Source organism: Magnolia sinica, chromosome 3 (genome assembly GCF_029962835.1).
Source record: "Magnolia sinica isolate HGM2019 chromosome 3, MsV1, whole genome shotgun sequence".
Taxonomy (NCBI): domain Eukaryota; kingdom Viridiplantae; phylum Streptophyta; class Magnoliopsida; order Magnoliales; family Magnoliaceae; genus Magnolia; species Magnolia sinica.
The window spans coordinates 83,854,049-83,875,129 of record NC_080575.1 but is presented as its reverse complement, the minus strand read 5'-3'; the positions used below and the strand labels follow the sequence as shown (position 1 = coordinate 83,875,129).

The following is a 21,081-nucleotide window of genomic DNA, read 5'->3' as shown; positions in this document are numbered from 1 at the left end:
TTTACCTAGTCCTTGAGGGGGAGCATCTACGTTGTAATACCTCTGAGTGGACATGAGCTGCCTTCTACTGGCTGAGTAACCTTTATTATTATTATTATTTTAATGGTGGCGCAATCCTAGTGGATGAGTTGGATGCCCAGATCCACTCTCATCAGATGTGGTTGCTCGTGTATGCAAACAATGAAAGGTCTAAATGAATATGGCCAAATTGAATTTTGCACTGGGGTAATATAAAGCTGGGACCTACACAATGAGCCATTTGGATCGGCACATGGGCCACGCCTAACACTATTAGAAAGATAAAAGGTGCACCATAACCGCAATTTCTTAATGTATTATTTATTAATTTATTATTATTTTTTTTTAATGCAGAGGCCGGTGATGAAAAGGTACCCAGCTGAGTTGTCTATGACCGCGATCATGTTTTTCTTTGCAACACTACAAACAGCCGCAGTAGCTGCAATTACAAGCCGCAAGGCCTCACAATGGCGGCTTAAGTGGGATTTAGAGCTCTTAAACATCTTCTTTGGAGTAAGTACCCCTTCCATGGTTAGCCTTACAACACGTCTCGCCTCCCTGATTAATGGATTCGCCTGATTTTTAGTCAGGTCACTTTCAGGGCCTCCTCCACCTTATTTGCGTCTCAAATGGCAGATGCGATTTAATTTAATTTATTTTTATTTTAATGCTACCTCTATTGCACGGGACCCTGTCTAACAAAAAGCTCGACGGGCCACCGTAATGTGTGTGACAACCACTCTCTCCATCGGCTACAACAGCATAAAAATGAGGCGGATCTAAAATCAAGTGAGCCACACCACAAGAAACAGTGGGATGATATGCCCATCACCAAAAAGGTTATCCAAACCTTCTTGGATCCACGAAAATTTTGGAACCGTTTGTATTTTCCCTTCATCATGGCGAGAATCACTAATGATTGGGTTGGATGGTATATAATTTTGACGGTGGGCCCCAGGAAGTTTCAATGCTAGATTTTCCATCCCCACTATTTCTTATGTTATGGTCAATTTGAATTTTGGGTTTATAATATCTCTGGGCTAATGTCCTAACCTTGGCCGACAAAACCGACAGATAGAGTGGATGTCAAGGTGCACCCCGCATAGTGTTCACTCCCCAAGTATAGGGTTGTGATGTAGTAATAAACTCGGTAAGACCGAGGTCGAATCCACAGGGACTGATACCTGTACGTTATCTGAAACCAAGTAGAACTAGAACTAGACTAAGATGTGATCTAAACCAAATAGAATTTAAGAAATAATTGTGGAAGAATTGTCTAAGACTTTAAGGAATTCAGAGGAAGGAAACTAGGGATTCAGGGGATCCACTTGTAGAGATCAGGGAGATCGTATGCCAGGTTGGAAATTTACTGAACTGCCATTGATATAGGTTTCAAGAGATGAAAGGTGTATGAATTAGAATGGATTCCATCACCAAACCATGCCCAAGAGACAAAGCAAACAACAGAATTAATCTAATTATCAATCAATCAACATGCCATGAAGGTCAGGAAGGTACTGTCATCCTACCATGCCCATGGGACAATGATGAACAACAGGGCTTCCTGACTTCATAAATATAAAAAGAGGAAAGAAATATTCAAAGCCATTGCAAGCCCATTGTAATTTCAGTCACAACATGCCATAAAAAAAACTAAAAATATTCCCATAAAATTAAATCAAGAATAATCTCTTCAATCTTAATCAAAGGGCACCAGCAACATCTCTCCCATCAGGCTACAAGCTTCACCCCTTAGCCCTAGCTAAGAGGTTTAGCCGAGCATGATATGGGTTAAATTCCAACTAAAAAGAAGAAGAATGAAAAAAACATTAAAGGAAAGAAAAAAAGAAAACCTCTTTCTTCCAATTCTCCTTCTGTTTTCTCCAGCCACGTCTAGCAGGAATCCCACCTGCTGCTTCTCTAAAAACGTGCAGCTGACCCTCCTTTTGTGCACAGCAGCTGCACTCCTCCCGTGCACAGCAGCTACACTGTACTCTCTGCCAACGTCCAGCAGCAACAGACCTCTGCTCGTTCCGGCCTCCAAACCGAGCCTTTCCACGCTGCCGTCCGTCTCAGCAAAACCACTTTCTTCCAGCAGCCTTAGCAAGAAAAAAAACTGCTGCTCTCGGAGAAAAAACTGCTGCTCTTTCTCCAGCCGTGAATAACATGAATCCCCCCTTTTTCAAACCGAGCCTCCTCCCTTTTAATCTTTCTTCTCACCTCCCTTCTGTGGAGTCCTGGCAGGACTCAGCTGCGGAAGCTGGGACTCCTTGTATGTAGAGCAGGAGGTCCGTGCGAAAGGCCGGAGATCGCGGACGAGTTGGTTGCGGAGACGCACAGCAGCCAAACTCGGAGTCTTCTCCTCTTCTTCTTCTTTGCTTTCCTTCCAAAAGGACAACGTCCTCTGGGAGCTTTCTGGCCCACCTACATGATGAACGGCTCGGATCAGCCGTCCGACCGCCCCCAAGGGCGGACGACTTCCGGTTGCGAAAACAGGGTAGCGTCATTGACGCTGTGACGATGGTGGGCCCCATTTCAATATCTTTTTGGAAAATCCGATCCGTCCACTGCGTTCTACTCGAAAAATCAGGTGGGAAGCACTACTTTTGGTCCTCATTTCATGTGGCCCACGTTATCTTTCAAGTCACCGTTAATCATCCGTTTTAACAGCTGAAATCCACTCTCCATTATCTTCCGAGATTACGCCACCTAGGCGATGTTCACGCCCACCCTCTTGATACAATGGACGGTTCGGATCATCACTTCAGGTGTCGAGTGGGCCCCACTGAGGAGGACCGGTGGACGACAGCGAAAACGCTGTTGCGTTTTTGAAGAGGACGCGGGTCAGCGGTGGCTGACCCTTTTGTAGGAATTCGGTGCACCGCAAGAGTGCACCGTCTATGCACTCGCATGCTCCTTGTGGGGTCCATCATGATGTATATATGAAATCCGCTCCGTCCATCCATTCTGTCACATCATTTAGACCGTGGAGACCGGAGATGAAGCAGATCCAAACAACAGGTGGGCCCAGAATCATGATTCCGAGGGATGATCTATCCATTAGGCCACTTCCACCAGGATACAACGGCCGAAATTCTGCATGTACGGTTAATTTATGTTCTTCAGGCCGTGTATGAAATTTCGGGACAAACGGATGGTGAGAAACCTATGATCTTGCATTCTGGCCGACTTTTGGGCCACTTGAGCTTCAATTTCTCGATTTTTTCCGGATCTCGGCTGTGTAAAATCGTCGATCCCAATCCCCAGGAGTCCGTCCCATTAGTGTCATCGGATCGGTAAATCCATGCTTTTTAGTGTCCTTTCCCAGTCCAAGCTCATGAAGACGCCCTGCATCACAAATACAATTAAATTAGGCTATTAAACGGTGTCATGCTTGTAAATCCATACAATAAATGGGTCTGATATGCAATATTTGACCCTTAACACAACCCCCAACTAGCATTTTGCTAGTCCCGAGCAAAGTATGCGAAAAATAAGTTGAGAATTACAGGAGAATTTCTATGAACTCGAGTGATTTTGGAAAACAATCTAGATATTCAGAATTCAACAATTCATGAATGTTGGGCTTTACTCTCTCCTAGACTCAAACACACGGCAAACTTCATTCAAAGTATTAGTCCCTTAATTAGAAATAATCCTAAACATTGAGTTCCACAGACGTAAAGTGTAATCCCAACTTTCAACATTAATATTCAATTCTTTATTTCAGGATATCGTTGGTGATTAACAAGAGAATTCATAATAACCAAAGCTTGCCTCAAAGATCATCTTTTCATTCCTTTATTTTTTTTTTTTTTTTTTTTTTTTGAGAAAATCAAGAAGGGGAATGAAGTCCACACTTATAAGGAGCAAACCTATAGTGAAGATTCTTTGCCTAACCTTTTTCAACGGTATCTCTTCCTTTTAATTGATCTTGACGGACAATTGTTCAAGTTGGTTCCTTCTATGCTTACTGATCCCCAAATTAACCCTTCAGTTTTAAACTTAAATCTTGATGTGTAAGCGAGATGTGACATGTGAAATCATGACTCAATCAATGTTTACAACTTCTAATCATGGATTAATAATTAAACTTAACTGTGAAATCTAACGAGCAACTGAATCCAAGAGCAGTAAATCACCAACATTCCATATCCTGTGATTCTAAATCAAAGATGGTTGTCAAATCACTTTGAGTTCACCAGAAAGTCCAGAAAAAATTTAAAAATTTTCACACTTTTTGCTCAAGATGAAAAAAAAACACTGATTAGGTAACCTAATCTCCCACCCCCAACTTAAAAGCTACATTGTCCTCAAGGTATATGTGTATGGAATGCGCATAGGACAACAAAAGTAAAGAAAAAGTGAAGGGAAGATAGTACCTGGATGATGAATCGTGAGAGACTTTCCAAGAGATCGCAGCATGGAATCCAGTCAGCACGAGAGAGAAAATAACACAAAACTAACAAAAATAAAATCCTACCTATACCACTTTCGCAGGTGCTCTCGATTGCATTTAGCGCATGCAACAAGCCTTTAAACCCCTAGGTTACCCCTAGTGGACGAGTTGTAGTCTCGTGAGGGTTTGCAGTAATGTTACCCACAAACATTGAACTTGCTAGGAAAATGAAATAAGTTGAAAAGCTGGGTTGCCTCCCAGGAGCGCTAAGTTTAACGTCTTCAGCCAGACCAAAGCAACTACCATAATCCTATGAAAGCGATAAACCTACCTATACCTCCATCAGACTAAGAGATCAGTCCTGGTAAACAGGATCAGTCAGAGGCATGGACATGTCCTCTGAATCAAATTTCTCGACAAATGGCTTTAAACGATGCCCATTTACTTTAAACTCCTTGCCATTGTCGGGATCTCTTATCTCGACGGCCCCATGAGGATAAGCAGTAACAACAATGTAAGGGCCGGTCCAACGAGATCGAAGCTTACCCGGAAAGAGATGTAATCGAGAATTATACAAAAGGACTTTCTGGCCTGGCGTGAATGATTTTCGTAGAATATGTTGATCATGAAACGCCTTCATCCTGTCCTTGTAAATTCTCGAATTCTCGTATGCGTCGTTCCGGATTTCTTCAAGTTCATTCAACTGCAGTTTGCGTAGCGAGCCAGCATTGTCTAGATTGAAATTAAGATTTTTGATCGCCCAGTATGCCTTATGTTCCAGCTCCACAGGCAAGTGACAAGCTTTCCCATAGACAAGTCTAAAGGGAGACATTCCAATAGGAGTTTTGAAGGCAGTACGGTATGCCCATAAGGCATCGATCAATCGGATTGACCAATCCTTACGATCAGGGTTAACCGTTTTCTCCAAAATGTGTTTAATCTCCCTATTAGAAATCTCGGCTTGTCCACTTGTCTGTGGATGGTATGGGGTGCTCACCTTATGAGAGATACCGTATTTCTTCATTAAGCTCTCGAATGGTCTATTACAAAAGTGTGAGCCCCCATCACTAATGATGGCTCGAGGCGTTCCGAATCGAGAAAGGATGTTCTCTTTCAGGAATTTAATGACCGTGCGATGGTCATTCTTTCGACACGGAATCGCTTCAACCCATTTAGTGACATAATCCACGGCGAGCAAAATATACAGATTTCCAAACGATTGGGGGAATGGTCCCATGAAATCGATGCCCCAGCAATCAAATGCTTCAATGATAAGGATGGGATTCAAAGGCATCATATTTCGACGGGACAATGCTCCCAATTTCTGACAACGCTCACAAGCTTTGCAAAACTCATGAGTGTCCCTGAACATAGTGGGCCAGTAAAAGCCACACTGCAGAATCTTGGCCGTGGTCTTTTTAGCAGAAAAGTGACCACCACAGGCCTCTGAGTGACAGAAGGAGATGACGCTCTGATGCTCATCGTCTGGTACACATCTCCTTAGAATTTGGTCTGGGCAATATTTAAATAAGTAAGGATCATCCCAGAAAAAGTTGCGCACCTCGGTGAAAAATTTCTTCTTATCTTGCGCAGTCCACTGTGTCGGTATGGAACCTATGGCAAGATAATTACCAATATCAATGAACCAAGGTGAATGTGAGACTCTGAACAGTTTTTCATCAAGGAACATGTCATTGATATGTGTCACCTCAAGGGAATCAGAGGTATTAAGGCGAGAAAGGTGATCAGCCACTACGTTCTCTACTCCCTTTTTATCTTTAATTTCCAAATCAAATTCTTGGAGTAGAAGGATCCATCTTATCAAGCGGGGCTTAGAATCATTCTTAGAAAGAAGATACTTCAGTGCCGCATGATCTGTATATATAATGATCTTGGATCCGATCAGGTAGGACCTAAATTTGTCCAAGGCGAATACTACGGCTAAGAGTTCCTTTTCCGTAGTCGAGTAGTTCACTTGGGCAGGATTTAGAGTCCTACTTGCGTAGTGAATGACGTAGGGCTTCTTGTCTTTTCTCTGGCCTAGGACCGCCCCAAGAGCATAATCAGAAGCGTCGCACATAAGCTCAAAAGGAAGGTTCCAATCGGGGGCTGCATGATAGGTGCAGTGGTTAATGTGCCTTTAAGCTTGGTGAAAGCTTCCTGGCATTGCTCAGTCCACTCGTACGGAACATCCTTTTGAAGAAGATTACATAATGGACGAGAGAGGAGACTAAAGTCCTTTATGAATCGCCTGTAAAACCCTGCGTGTCCTAAGAAGGATCGCACGTCTCTAATGTTCTTGGGTGGAGGTAGGTTAGAGATAAGATCGATTTTTGCCTTATCTACCTCGATTCCTTTGGACGAGATGATATGCCCAAGGACAATTCCCTTCTGAACCATGAAATGGCACTTCTCCCAATTAAGTACCAAGTTCTTCTCTTCACATCTTTTCAGCACACATTTAAGACTTTCCAAGCACTTGCTGAAAGATGGACCGTAAACAGAGAAATCGTCCATGAAGACCTCTAAATATTGCCCCACCATGTCAGAAAAAATACTAAGCATACATCGCTGAAAAGTGGCAGGGGCATTACATAGTCCGAATGGCATCCTTCGATAGGCAAAGGTGCCGTAGGGACATGTAAATGTAGTCTTTTCCTGGTCTTCAGGGGCTATCTCTATCTGGTTGTAGCCTGAATACCCGTCAAGAAAACTGTAATAGGAATGACCAGCTAACCTTTCCAGGATCTGATCAATGAATGGTAAAGGGAAGTGGTCTTTCCTCGTGACGGTATTCAACTTCCTGTAGTCAATGCACATTCTCCAACCAGTAGTGACTCTAGTTGGCACGAGTTCATTATTAGCATTGGCTACGATGGTGATTAAGGAATTATTAGGGACCACTTGAGTTGGACTCACCCATTGACTATCGGATATAGGGTATATAATACCCACATCCAATAGTTTAAGAACCTCGGCCTTAACCACTTCCTTCATGTTGGGATTTAGTCTACGTTGTGGTTGCCGAGCGGTTTTGCATTATCCTCAAGGTATATGTGATGAGTACAAATCGAGGGATCGATTCCTTTGAGGTCCGCTATCGTCCATCCCAGGGCTCCTTTATGCTCAATGAGAGTAGATATAAGCATACTCTCCTGTTCTTTCTCCAGGTGGGCAGAGATCACCACCGGGTATGTCTCATCTTGACCTAAATAGGCATATTTCAAATCGAGGGCAAAGGTTTTAGGTCAAGCTTCGGCGGCTTGAGGTTAGACGGTAGAGGCACTACATCAGTTTGTGGTAATTCTTCAAATTGTGGTCTCCATCGGTTAACTTCAAGTACCGGTGCAGTATCAAGCAAGGCGCAAGTCTCCCTGATCATGTCATCATCAAAATCATGGGAGTGGGCCAGGCACGTCTCTAGATGGTCGGAGGATAAGGTCAGAGGTGTCGTATCTTCCACGAAAGAGTCAATCATGTTAATGTCGTGGAAATCGTCATCATCCTCTGAGTTGCTGCCGTTATTGAAAAAAATGTTTGACTCCAATGTCAAATTTTCAAAAGACATAGTCATGATACCATTCCTGCAATTGATAATTGCATTTGATGTGGCAAGGAATGGGCGACCAAGAATGACAGGAATCTGAGTGCTCATGTTATTGATGGGTTCAGTGTCCAGGATGATAAAGTCTACAGGATAGTAAAATCTATCAACTTGGACCAAAACATCCTCAATTATCCCTCTTGGTACACGAACAGAGCGATCAGAAAGTTGTAGTGTGGTTAGGGTGGGTTTTAATTCACCCAAACCTAACTGTTTGTATACCGAGTAGGGAATCAAATTGACGCTCGCTCCTAAGTCAAGAAGTGCGTGATCAATTCGATGGTTCCCGATTACACATGATATGGTTGGGCTACCGGGATCCTTGAATTTCTGCGGCACGTCTTGCTTCAGGATGGCACTCACTTTCTCAGTCAAGAAGATTTTCTTTTGAATAATTTTCCATCGCTTGGTCGTGCATAAGTCTTTTAGGAATTTAGCATATGAAGGTATCTGTTTAACGACATCAAGCAGAGGAATGTTGACTTTCACCTGTTTCAACACCTCTAAGATATCCTGAGAGTTAGAGAGAGGTTTTGGTGAAACCAACCGTTGGGGGAATGGAGCAACTGGCTTCTCTAGAAGTTCCGGTTCCACTTTTTGTGGGGCATCACTAGATCCATCATTGTTGTCCTCTTTTGGTTCTTGAGGCTTTTCGGGCCTAACCGGAAGAGTTTTATCAATGATCTTCCCACTCCTAAGAGTGGTGATGGATTTAGCATGTCCCATCTGATTTGAAGAGCTGGGATCATTATTCTCGTATTGCGGTTTAGGATTGGGGAGAGGTTGTGCAGGAAGCATCCCCTTTTCTATAACCGTCATACGAGAATCTATCTTTTGCATAAAATCTGTGATTCCCCGCATTGCCTGAGCCAGCTCTTGTATGGGATTTTGAACCGGTTCCTCTTGAGGTTTCACTTGATTTGGATTTTGATTGAAGAAACCTGGAGGAGTCGCCGTTTGTCCATTCCTCCAACTAAAGTTTGGATGATTTTTCCAGCCAGGATTGTATGTGTTGGAGTTAGGTCCAGTAAAAGGTCTTTGATAGTTATTTACGGCATTGGCTTGTTCATTCAACACTCCTCGAAAGGCAGGTATTGTAGGACAGTTTTCAGTTGTGTGAATGTTGCAATCACAGATGCCGCAAACAATTTCATTAACCTTATCCTTCTTTCCTTCCATGGCCTCAACTTTCCTTATGAGCGTAGTCACTTTACACTTGAGATCATCCTCTTCTTTCAAGAGATATAATCCACCTTTCTCCTTTAATTGAGTCGGCCTAGACGTGGTGTTCGACTTTGGGTAATAGTCCCAAGATTGTGTTTTTCAGCCAAACTATCGAGGTAGTCCCATACCTCGTCGATATCTTTATTAATGAACTCTCCATTACACATTGTCTCGACCATTTGGCGCATGGAAGATGTCAGTCCATCATAGAAAAAATTTGTAATGCGCCACGTTTCAAATCCGTGTTGTGGGCATGAACTGACCAAATCTTTGAACCTTTCCCAACATTGAAAGAATGTTTCATCTTCCTTTTGGGTAAAGTTCATGATCGCTTTTCTGAGGGTAATCGTTTTATGATGTGGGAAGAATTTTTTTATGAATTCCCTCTGCATGTCGTTCCATGTGCCAATGGATCTAGGACGCAGTGAATGTAACCACGTCTTAGCTTTCTCTTTTAAGGAAAAAGGAAAGAGTTTCACTAATTGTATCCTCGGATACATTAGGAAAACATAATGAGCTATAATTTCATCGAACTCTTTCAAATGCAAATATGGACTCTCCGATTCAAGTCCATGGAATTTGGGAAGGAGTTGGATAACTCTGGCTTGATGTCCATTTGTCCCTGTATTTTCGGGAAAAATCATGCATGAGGGCGTACTCACTCCCGCCGGTTGTAAAAATCTCGTAAAGTACGAGGCGGGGTGCCTGTTGCACCTCATTTTCATCTGGGGTATCCTCCACCCCGGGTGGAAGTAGAGGAGGTTGGTCTTCACCATAACCTCAGTTAACTCCGGGGATTTCGAGCGGTGTCTAATCTGCGATGGATAGTCAACCCCTCAACTAATCCTCCTTACAAGAGACGCCGAGTGTTGTCACGGGCCCACTTGGGCATGAAACACTCGCACCCTCAATCAAATTCAAAGTCTAATCCTAAGAAAGGAAAAGGAAATCTAAAAGAAAAAGAGAGTTGGAAAGAAATTACCAAATTGGAGTCCTAAGTTAAGGGCCCGCAAAATAAAAATAAAATAAGTTAGATTCTAACAGAAAGTGGAAACTTCTAAAATAAACTAGGAAAGTCTTATACTAGAAAGTAAATTACTAAAAGAGAGTTGAAAAATAGAAAGTAGGGAAAGAGCTTACCAAATTAGAGATTTCTAACTTAAAGGCCTACAAAATAGGAAGGTTAGTTTCTGAACCAAAAATCCTAAAAATAAATGAGGAAACAAATTAGATTTTAAAAAGAGTTAAAAATAGAAAGTGAAAAACAAAAGAGAAAAGTTTCGAAAATTAGAGGATTTTTCTAGAAAGGGAAATAACTACCCTAGTTTCTAAAATAAACTGCTTCCTAAAAATAGAAAAAAGAAGACTAGAATTAAAAATTTCAAAATTTAAACCCTAATTCTAAAAGGTAGAAAGAGAGAGAGATTAGGAAGGAATTACCAATTTAGAACTTATGTCAGGATCCTACAAAACAGGAAAACAGGTTAAGTTCTAAAAATAGAATAAAATAAAAAAACTTCTATCCTAAAGTAAGTAAAATCCTAATCCTAACCTAATTCTAAAACTAATTAATTTCAGAAAAACGTAACCGTCAGTCCCCGGCAACGGCGCCAAAAACTTGTTCACTCCCCAAGTATAGGGTTGTGATGTAGTAATAAACTCGGTAAGACCGAGGTCGAATCCACAGGGACTGATACCTGTACGTTATCTGAAACCAAGTAGAACTAGAACTAGACTAAGATGTGATCTAAACCAAATAGAATTTAAGAAATAATTGTGGAAGAATTGTCTAAGACTTTAAGGAATTCAGAGGAAGGAAACTAGGGATTCAGGGGATCCACAGGGAGATCGTATGCCAGGATCACAAATTATGGAAATTTACTGAACTGCCATTGATATAGGTTTCAAGAGATGAAAGGTGTATGAATTAGAATGGATTCCATCACCAAACCATGCCCAAGAGACAAAGCAAACAACAGAATTAATCTAATTATCAATCAATCAACATGCCATGAAGGTCAGGAAGGTACTGTCATCCTACCATGCCCATGGGACAATGATGAACAACAGGGCTTCCTGACTTCATAAATATAAAAAGAGGAAAGAAATATTCAAAGCCATTGCAAGCCCATTGTAATTTCAGTCACAACATGCCATAAAAAAACTAAAAATATTCCCATAAAATTAAATCAAGAATAATCTCTTCAATCTTAATCAAAGGGCACCAGCAACATCTCTCCCATCAGGCTACAAGCTTCACCCCTTAGCCCTAGCTAAGAGGTTTAGCCGAGCATGATATGGGTTAAATTCCAACTAAAAAGAAGAAGAATGAAAAAAACATTAAAGGAAAGAAAAAAAAGAAAACCTCTTTCTTCCAATTCTCCTTCTGTTTTCTCCAGCCACGTCTAGCAGGAATCCCACCTGCTGCTTCTCTAAAAACGTGCAGCTGACCCTCCTTTTGTGCACAGCAGCTGCACTCCTCCCGTGCACAGCAGCTACACTGTACTCTCTGCCAACGTCCAGCAGCAACAGACCTCTGCTCGTTCCGGCCTCCAAACCGAGCCTTTCCACGCTGCCGTCCGTCTCAGCAAAACCACTTTCTTCCAGCAGCCTTAGCAAGAAAAAAAAAAAACTGCTGCTCTCGGAGAAAAAACTGCTGCTCTTTCTCCAGCCGTGAATAACATGAATCCCCCCTTTTTCAAACCGAGCCTCCTCCCTTTTAATCTTTCTTCTCACCTCCCTTCTGTGGAGTCCTGGCAGGACTCAGCTGCGGAAGCTGGGACTCCTTGTATGTAGAGCAGGAGGTCCGTGCGAAAGGCCGGAGATCGCGGACGAGTTGGTTGCGGAGACGCACAGCAGCCAAACTCGGAGTCTTCTCCTCTTCTTCTTCTTTGCTTTCCTTCCAAAAGGACAACGTCCTCTGGGAGCTTTCTGGCCCACCTACATGATGAACGGCTCGGATCAGCCGTCCGACCGCCCCCAAGGGCGTACAACTCGCCGTGAAAGTCGGACGGCGTCCGGTTGCGAAAACAGGGTCATGTTATTGACGCTGTGACGATGGTGGGCCCCATTTCAATATCTTTTTGGAAAATCCGATCCGTCCACTGCGTTCTACTCGAAAAATCAGGTGGGAAGCACTACTTTTGGTCCTCATTTCATGTGGCCCACGTTATCTTTCAAGTCACCGTTAATCATCCGTTTTAACAGCTGAAATCCACTCTCCATTATCTTCCGAGATTACGCCACCTAGGCGATGTTCACGCCCACCCTCTTGATACAATGGACGGTTCAGATCATCAATTCAGGTGTCGAGTGGGCCCCACTGAGGAGAACCGGCGGCCGTGTAAACGCTGTTACGTTTTTGAAGAGGACGCGGGTCAGCGGTGGCTGACCCTTTTGTAGGAATTCGGTGCACCGCAGGAGTGCACCGTCTATGCACTCGCATGCTCCTTGTGGGGTCCATCATGATGTATATATGAAATCCGCTCCGTCCATCCATTCTGTCACATCATTTAGACCGTGGAGACCGGAGATGAAGCAGATCCAAACAACAGGTGGGCCCAGAATCATGATTCCGAGGGATGATCTATCCATTAGGCCACTTCCACCAGGATACAACGGCCGAAATTCTGCATGTACGGTTAATTTATGTTCTTCAGGCCGTGTATGAAATTTCGGGACAAACGGATGGTGAGAAACCTATGATCTTGCATTCTGGCCGACTTTTGGGCCACTTGAGCTTCAGTTTCTCGATTTTTTCCGGATCTCGGCTGTGTAAAATCGTCGATCCCAATCCCCAGGAGTCCGTCCCATGCTTTAGTGTCATCAGATCGGTAAATCCATGCTTTTTAGTGTCCTTTCCCAGTCCAAGCTCATGAAGACGCCCTGCATCACAAATACAATTAAATTAGGCTATTAAACGGTGTCATGCTTGTAAATCCATACAATAAATGGGTCTGATATGCAATATTTGACCCACAACACATAGCTTTTGGTTACATAATATAGGCACCTCATCTGATAGAAGAGAACTACTTTATATGATCAGAATCAACATTTTAAACTGAACGACCGATGTTGAAAAATACGCAAAACCCTAATTCAATAAGTCAGAAATCTCTTCCATATCTTCCAAGCCTAGGCCTGATGAAAAATCAAAAGTAATTGTGTCGGTGAGAATTAGATGTTGGCAGGATTTAGATTCCGGCCATGCGCTGGTATGGCGGTAGGAATCCGATTCCCTGCAGGGCCTATTTGGTTTTCGGCTCAAGTGTAATTACGTTGTAAATGAGTAATCATTATTTACCAAGGTAATTTACCTTTATCTACCTTCATCTTTTCCGATGCTGACTTGACCGTTTACTTTTTAAGCACTCAAATCGAGGAATTTGTAAAATAAATATGGGGCCCACCATAATGTGTGTGGCTTATCCACACCGTCCATTCATTACGCCAAATGAATTTAAGGGATGAGTCCAAAAATTAGTCAAATCTAAAGGTCAAGTGGACCACACCACATGAAATTATGAGAATTAAATGCCTACCATTAAAACTTGTTGAGGCCCTTAGAAATTTTAGATCAGGCTTATATTTATATTTTTCACTTATCTATGTCCATGTGACCCTATGAATGGGTTTGATGGTGAATAAACCTCAACGTGGGCCCAATAAAAGAATCAACTTTCAACGGTGGACAAATTAAGCCCATTGTTTCCTTTCATGTGGGCCAATTGAATATTAGATCTTCCTAATTTTTTTAGATAAAGCCTCAAAATATTCTAATAAAACAGATGGACAACATGGATATATTATATACATTATGATGGGGCCCACGAATTTAAGTCAACATTTTTTGGACCGGTTTCCCCGGTGAAATTACACACTCGTTTTCAAACAGGTGAAAGAATATAATAATTACTTTTTTACAGTGATTTACAGCAATTTACCTGTATTATGGAAAACCAAACATGCCCGTAGTATCCAAAGCTAATCCCTATTGAGCCCACAACAACCAAGGAATAACTTGGAATTCGAAATCAGCCACAGTGGCTGTTGGCGAAAATATGACTCTTGTTTTATTTTATTTTTAAATAAAATAAAAATAATTTTAAATAATTTGTTTCCCTCTAAAATTTGAAATTTGACTTGCTTACGTGTTGTGGGTTTACTATCACCACAACGGATTTATCCAAGAAACTTTCCCGATATATAAGATTGACTTTTTGTCTTGGGGCTTGAGCCCCATTTAAGGGGCATGGGAATTTAGCCACGTGGAGAGCTATGCCATTAACTCTAATCTATGTTGTAGCCATACAAGCTAGCATGTTGAGCCGTGGCTGCGAGTGTGGGTACTTATGAGACTTTATTTTATGCGAGTGTACTCACACTTGAGCCTTTTCATTTTGAAATAGAGAGATGTGTCTGGTTGCACCTATTGGGTTTAAACCCGACGGACCAAACTTTTTCAAAATGGTCCTTAAGACACAATTTTACAGTGTATATTTTTGGGTTAAACTGTAAGTGGTTCGAACCCATGTACAGTGAGTGCACCGGTGGGACTAGGTCATAATTGTTGTTAGGGGTGTACACCGAGTTGAGATGACCTCAGCTCGACTCGGCTCAGCCACTAGTTGACCCCAACTCGAACTCGGCTCAACTCGGTCCTCGAGCCTGACTGGCCATTTTGACTCGGTTCGGTTAGCAGCTCAGGCCAATTCGAGCAGAGTTTGAGCCAAAATCGAGCCTCTGCAACATTTTCACAAACACATGCAATGCACTTCCAATTTCTCATTGTATGTAAAGCAGCACTAGCTGTTTACAAGTATTTCATCAAACACTTTATAGGCAATATCAAAATTAAGGAAAAATGGTGTTTGTTTTATATACATATCTTCCTTGGCACTAGCCGACACTTCGTTAAGTCATTTCATCAAACACTTGGTAAGAAACATCAATATCAGAGTAATCGAGTCATCGAACTAGTTCGATCTGAGTTCGATTCAAGTTGGCGTTCGATCTGAGTCGACTCGAGCTCGGGCAAGCTCGAACTTGGTTCGAAATTTTTTTGAGCTAAAAAAATCAACTCGACTCGGCTCAAACTCAGCTTCGAACTGAGTCGAATCGAACTTTTTCGAGTTGAGTCGAGCGAGCTAACCGAGCTAACTCGGTTCGTGTACACCCCCAATTGTTGTATCCTGGAGGTTGATTGCTTTGGAAACTTGTTTCACTTGGGATGGTGTCTAAGGAGAGAAAATTTGATTTCAAGTTGAGTGACTCACGTCATGCCTCAACTGAATCCTATAAGTCTTTTGTCTCATTTCTTTTATTTCATTTTTTGTTTTAGTTTTAATAGTATATTTGAATTAACCAAATATTCCAATAATATTGAAATTAAATTTGTTGAATTAAATATATTATAGCTACCTAACAGTTACTGCTTCCACCGAGTTATCCAAAATCGAACCGTTCACTGGACAATACATTAAATGATGGAAACAAAAGCTTATGTTTGCATTGACCACTCTTAAAGTTATTTATATATATATATATCGTCTAAATTATTTACCAATAATCCAACAAATCAAACTGAATTCGTATATGAAAATAATTGTAAAAATTATATTGTAAACTCTTTTTCTAACGAATTATATGACATATATATTTTTTATGAGTTTACTAAAAACATCTGTACCGTAGTAGAAAAAAGAGTACGTTTGGGAAGATGTATGCACTTGACAATTTTCTTCACTATGAAAGGATAGATGATAAACCTATCACACATCATATTTATAAATTTCAAAATCTAGTTTATGAATTGTTACAAAAAAGAATTAAGTTAGATGAAGTGTTTTTGTTAGGAGCGCTAATAGAAAAGCTACCGGCCTTTTGGAAAGAATATAAGAACAAAATGAAATATAAAAAAAACGGTGCCTTATTAAAAACTATAATCGTACACATACGAATAAAGGGGGTCAATAGAAATAGAGACAAAAAAGAATACGTAAATGAGGTAGATTCAAATGCGAATCTTGTGGAATCAAGTCATGAAAAATAATTAGAAGAAAAATGGCAATTATAACAATTGTGGAAAGCCTGAACATTATTCTAATGAATGTAGGCTAAAAAAGAAAAATGTAAACAAACAATTTAAGAAAAAAAAATTGTTATAACTGTAGAAAGCATGTGCATCACATTAAAACCTGCAGGCTTAAGAAAAATAAAGATAAGCCTCAAGCTAAATTTTCAAAAGTGGGCAATGAATTTGACATAGTAGTAACTGTGGTGCCAGAAGTCTTTCTTGTAGAAAACTTAGAGTGGGTGTTAGACACTGGTATAACTTGGCACATGTGCAAAGATCATACCATGTTTACCTCCTACCAAGCATCTGGAGAAGATGGACAAGTGTTCATGGGTAATACTCAAACTTCTCTAGTTGTAGTGAAAGGAAAAGTACTTTTGAAACTCATTTATGAGAAGACTCTGATACTGAATAATATCCTATATATGCCTGACATTAGAAAAACTTTGGTCTTTAGTTTGTTCCTTAATAAAGTTGGTGTCAAGGTAGTATTTGATTCAGACAAACTTGTCATGTCCAAGAAGGAAACTTTTGTGGAAAAATGACAATGTAGCGATGATTTATTTATTTTATATGTATCCGATAATAATAATAAGAAGACTTCCAGTTTTGTTTATATCGTTGAATCTTTTTATATATGATATAGTAGATTAAGTCATATGAACGTAACATCATTAAAGAAAACAAAAATGTCAGGTTTATTACCTAATGTATCAAGTGAAGAATTTGATAAATATGAAACATGTGTAAAATTGAAATTCATTAGAAATTCCTTTAAATGAGTAGTATGATCCTTTGTTTTATTAGAGTTGATACACAATAAAAAATATTACATGATATTTGAAAATGACTACTCTATGTTTACTAGAATTTATCTATTAAGGAACAAAGATGAAACTTTAGAAGCTTTCAATGAATATAAAACTGAGGTAATCAAATATAAAGATTAGAAGACTCAGAACAAATAGAGAAGAAGAGTATGCATTTTCTAAATTTAGAGAATTATATATATAAAAAAGTAGGATAGCTCACAAAACTACAGCTCCATATACACCAGAACATAACAGAATAGGAGAGCGTAAGAATATAACTCTTGATACAACTTAGGGGTTGCACACCCCAGGTGTAAGGTTGAAAAGTAGTAATAACTCAGTAAGACCAAGGTTGATCCACAGGAAATGTGAGAACACAGTTAAAGCTAGTTTAAGATTTAGAACTCCAACAGATTGTGGTAGGGTAAAAATAATAATTAAAAAGCAATAAGGATCTGGGGATCCACTTCTAGTAATCACAATGGATAGTTCATCGATTCATCGTCTATAATTCAACTAGAACCGGATTTCAATTTATTCTAATCAGAAGATCAAATAGTTAACTTAATCATCAACATTCAACGATGTGTGATTTCAATTGAATGATTCTCTCATGAAGCATTTGGATATCAATCGTAGGAAATTCAACCATTTATTATGCCCAAAGTCTACAACAGATATAAAATTTTACAAATTGATGCATTCTTTAATCAAGCTAAATAGTTATTAAATTAAAGCATTTATCGAAACTGAAGTTCACAATAAATCCAGAAATAAACAACTTAAAGGCTTCAAAGTTAAACCCAAATCAAATTCAATTAAATAACCATCATTTAATCCTAAGTATAAATGAAACAAACTAAAACATTATGATAAACTAAAAAGTTCTACCCATTATCCTTAGCTAAGAGATTAGCAAGACATAGCTATCTCAAAAAAAAAAAAAAAAAAACAAATAGAACCCATAAGGAAATCGAAGCAGAAGGGCACTGTTGGCACTCCACCCAAGCCTTCACTCTCTCTCTCTAAACCCTAGAGAATACCTAAGAACATCTAAAACAACCGCTTATATAGATAAGAGGCTTGTCCTTTTACACCGACTTGAAATTTTCATAAAATTTATGCAGTCACGGTGCTTTGATAAGATCGAGACCTATCGAACGTCTGTCCATATGATCGAAGATGCACTCGATGGCATCAAAGAATGTCTTAAAACTATTCAACAATAAACGTTCAAAATTTATTATTTTCTCGATAGGATCGAAGGAATAGTTTAACAACTAGTTTGAAAAATCTGGAATTTCTCGATATGAAATTTAATAGAATCGAGTCCAATCAAATGCTAAAAGATATATAATAATAACAACATGAGAGCAACTGCAAATAAAGAGAAATGGAAGAAAAAGTATACGGGATATGATAAAAATGGAAGGTATTAAATTCCTAAGTTGATGCTATCAAAACAAAATTGCTAACCAATAAAAGCAAACTAATGCTAAGAAAGTAAGTAAACTATTCTAGGAAAACAAAGGGAAAAAGCTTCTTATTCTTGATAGATGTTTCCTCTTCTGTCTAGCATCGTAATAAATTTCTTAGCAAGCTTTTCAATGAGATCATTTAAATGCCCATTTTATAGTAGTCTTGGATATCCTGGATCATGAATGTTCAGATAAATTTATAAACCTTCGCAAAAAAAAATTCTTTTTATTACTCTGAGGTATCCAATATAAATAAAATTCATCTGTGGCAAAAGAATTTTCAATGTCAGTGTACCCATAGTGTATGAGAGACGATAAATAAATTTAATTTATAAAATTTATCTTTTTCAATTAGAAAGTGAGCAGCGTGGGGAGTGCTAATTGGTTTTGGCCTTTTCAATCCGAACTTGACTAGAACCTTCTCAATATACTTCTCTTGAGACAATCATTGCCTACTCCTCTCCCTATCCCTGTCTATATCAATGCCAAGAATTTTCTTTGCAGCCCTAAGATTTTCATTTCAAACATCTTGGATAATTGAGCCTTTAACTTATTAATTTCAGACATGATATGTCTGGCAATAAGCATATCATTAATATATAACATAGAATGATGAATTCCCTTACACTCAATGCTCTAAAATAAACACAACAATTAAATTCACTTTCTAGTAAAACTCTAACTCACTATGAAAGAATCAAACTTCTTATACCATTGCCTATGTGATTGTTTCAAGCCACACAACAACCTCTTCAACATGCAAACTAGATCTTTATTTTTCTGCATCTCGAACCCTTTCGATTGCTTCATGTAAATTTATCTTCTAATTTCTCATGTAGAAATATAGTTTTAATATCCAACTTTTCCAATTCCATATTGTCTTGGGCAATCAAAACCAACACAAATCTCATAAATGCATGCTTTACCGCTGGCGTGAAAATCTCACTAAAGTCAATATCTTCCTTCTAACCCTTCGCTATCAATCTGGCCTTGTACCTAATCATTTTCTTTTAGAATATCCACTTATAACCAATTTGTCCTTATACAAAGAATCCATCTATTCATGTATAATTAACATCCAATTTTCTACATCTTTATCTTGTAAAGTATCATGGAAAGTAGATGGATCTCCCTAATCTATAATCAGAGAATATAACATTAGAGTCATCATTGTATCTGAACGGTAACTTGTGATCCCTCAATGAATTTTTCCTAACATATGGTAGCTCCACCTCTTCATGTATCTCAACAGCGGCTCATGTTCCTTAGTTGTCTCACCCTTATCTAATTTCACACTAACAACTAACTTTTCCATTTCCTTTTGCTCATCTTTTTGAAATAAGGAGGCCACATCAAATTTGATGTTCCAACAAATAATGATCTTCCACGAAGCACGGTATCACAACTTATAACCTTCCGCATTATCACCATAACTAATATATGTACATTTTTTTTGCCTTTTGGTCTAGCTTATCGCTATTAACGAAGGGTAAATGATAATAAACATCACAACAAAAAATTCTTAAACCTAAGTAATTAACTGCCTGACTGTCATGCCCCAAACTTGAGAATCAGGCTTACAAAATTTTTGGCCATTGAATCCGGTGTCAACAGCCTCTGTTGTACCTCATTCTCAGCTCTCAGCTCCCATATGCTAGGTTCCAATCTTGGGATCTTACATGGAGGATTTTCAGAGTAATTTTTTTTTGTTGAGTATAACTACAAGTGTACCTAAGTTACAAAACATCATCACCACATATCTACTAATTAAACCTTTGAGTACAATGTTGGAAAGGAAATACAAGATATAACCAAAACTCAAATATCAAGCTCATGCTCCGGGCTCAATGTTGTTGATACACCCTAACATCACCTGTAATGTAACCAAACACATAAGAGCTTCCTACGAAGCTCAGTAGAGTGGGTGTGTACGTGCATAATGCATATAACAATAATACATATATCAGAGTATGCAGAAGATGATGGAGGGCCGTCACGCCCCAAACTTAGAAACCGGGCTCACAAAATTCTCGATCGCCGAATCCGGTGCCGACAGTCTCCATAGTACCCCATTTTCGGCTCCCAGCGCCCATATGCCAGATTCCGATCCTGGGATCCTAGAAGGATGATTTTTCAATATACATTTAACTCATAATAAGCATAACCACAATTATCATTACATATCCACTAATATAAATAGTTGAATACAATGCTGAAAGGAAAATACATATATCAAAAATCAAAGCTTCCAAAAGACCACTGCATGCTACAAGCTCAATGCTGCTACGACCTAACGCTACCTGTACGCATCTATCATGCATAAGCTTAAAGAAAGCTTAGAGGGTAGTGCAAGTGTGTGCACAAGGTAAATGCCAAGTATGCAATATTAGAGCAATGTGAAAATATGTTGGTAAGTCTATAAATATCATCAGCCTTATCCAGACTACGCGATGCAAAAATTGAATAAG

General features: G+C 39.6%; 1 protein-coding gene and 1 non-coding gene across 2 annotated transcripts in view; both read left to right on the top strand.

Moving 5' to 3' along the window:
• Positions 1-21,081, top strand: part of LOC131240094 (WAT1-related protein At3g18200-like) — a 44,249-nt gene that overhangs the window by 6,118 nt on the left and 17,050 nt on the right. Inside the window, exon 4 of the mRNA XM_058238137.1 lies at positions 373-531. Coding sequence (XP_058094120.1) covers positions 373-531 — 159 coding nt within the window. The remainder of the gene's footprint in view (positions 1-372; positions 532-21,081) is intronic.
• Positions 9,483-9,589, top strand: LOC131241785 (small nucleolar RNA R71). The gene has a single exon (XR_009169352.1). It is a non-coding gene; the product is annotated as a small nucleolar RNA R71 (small nucleolar RNA).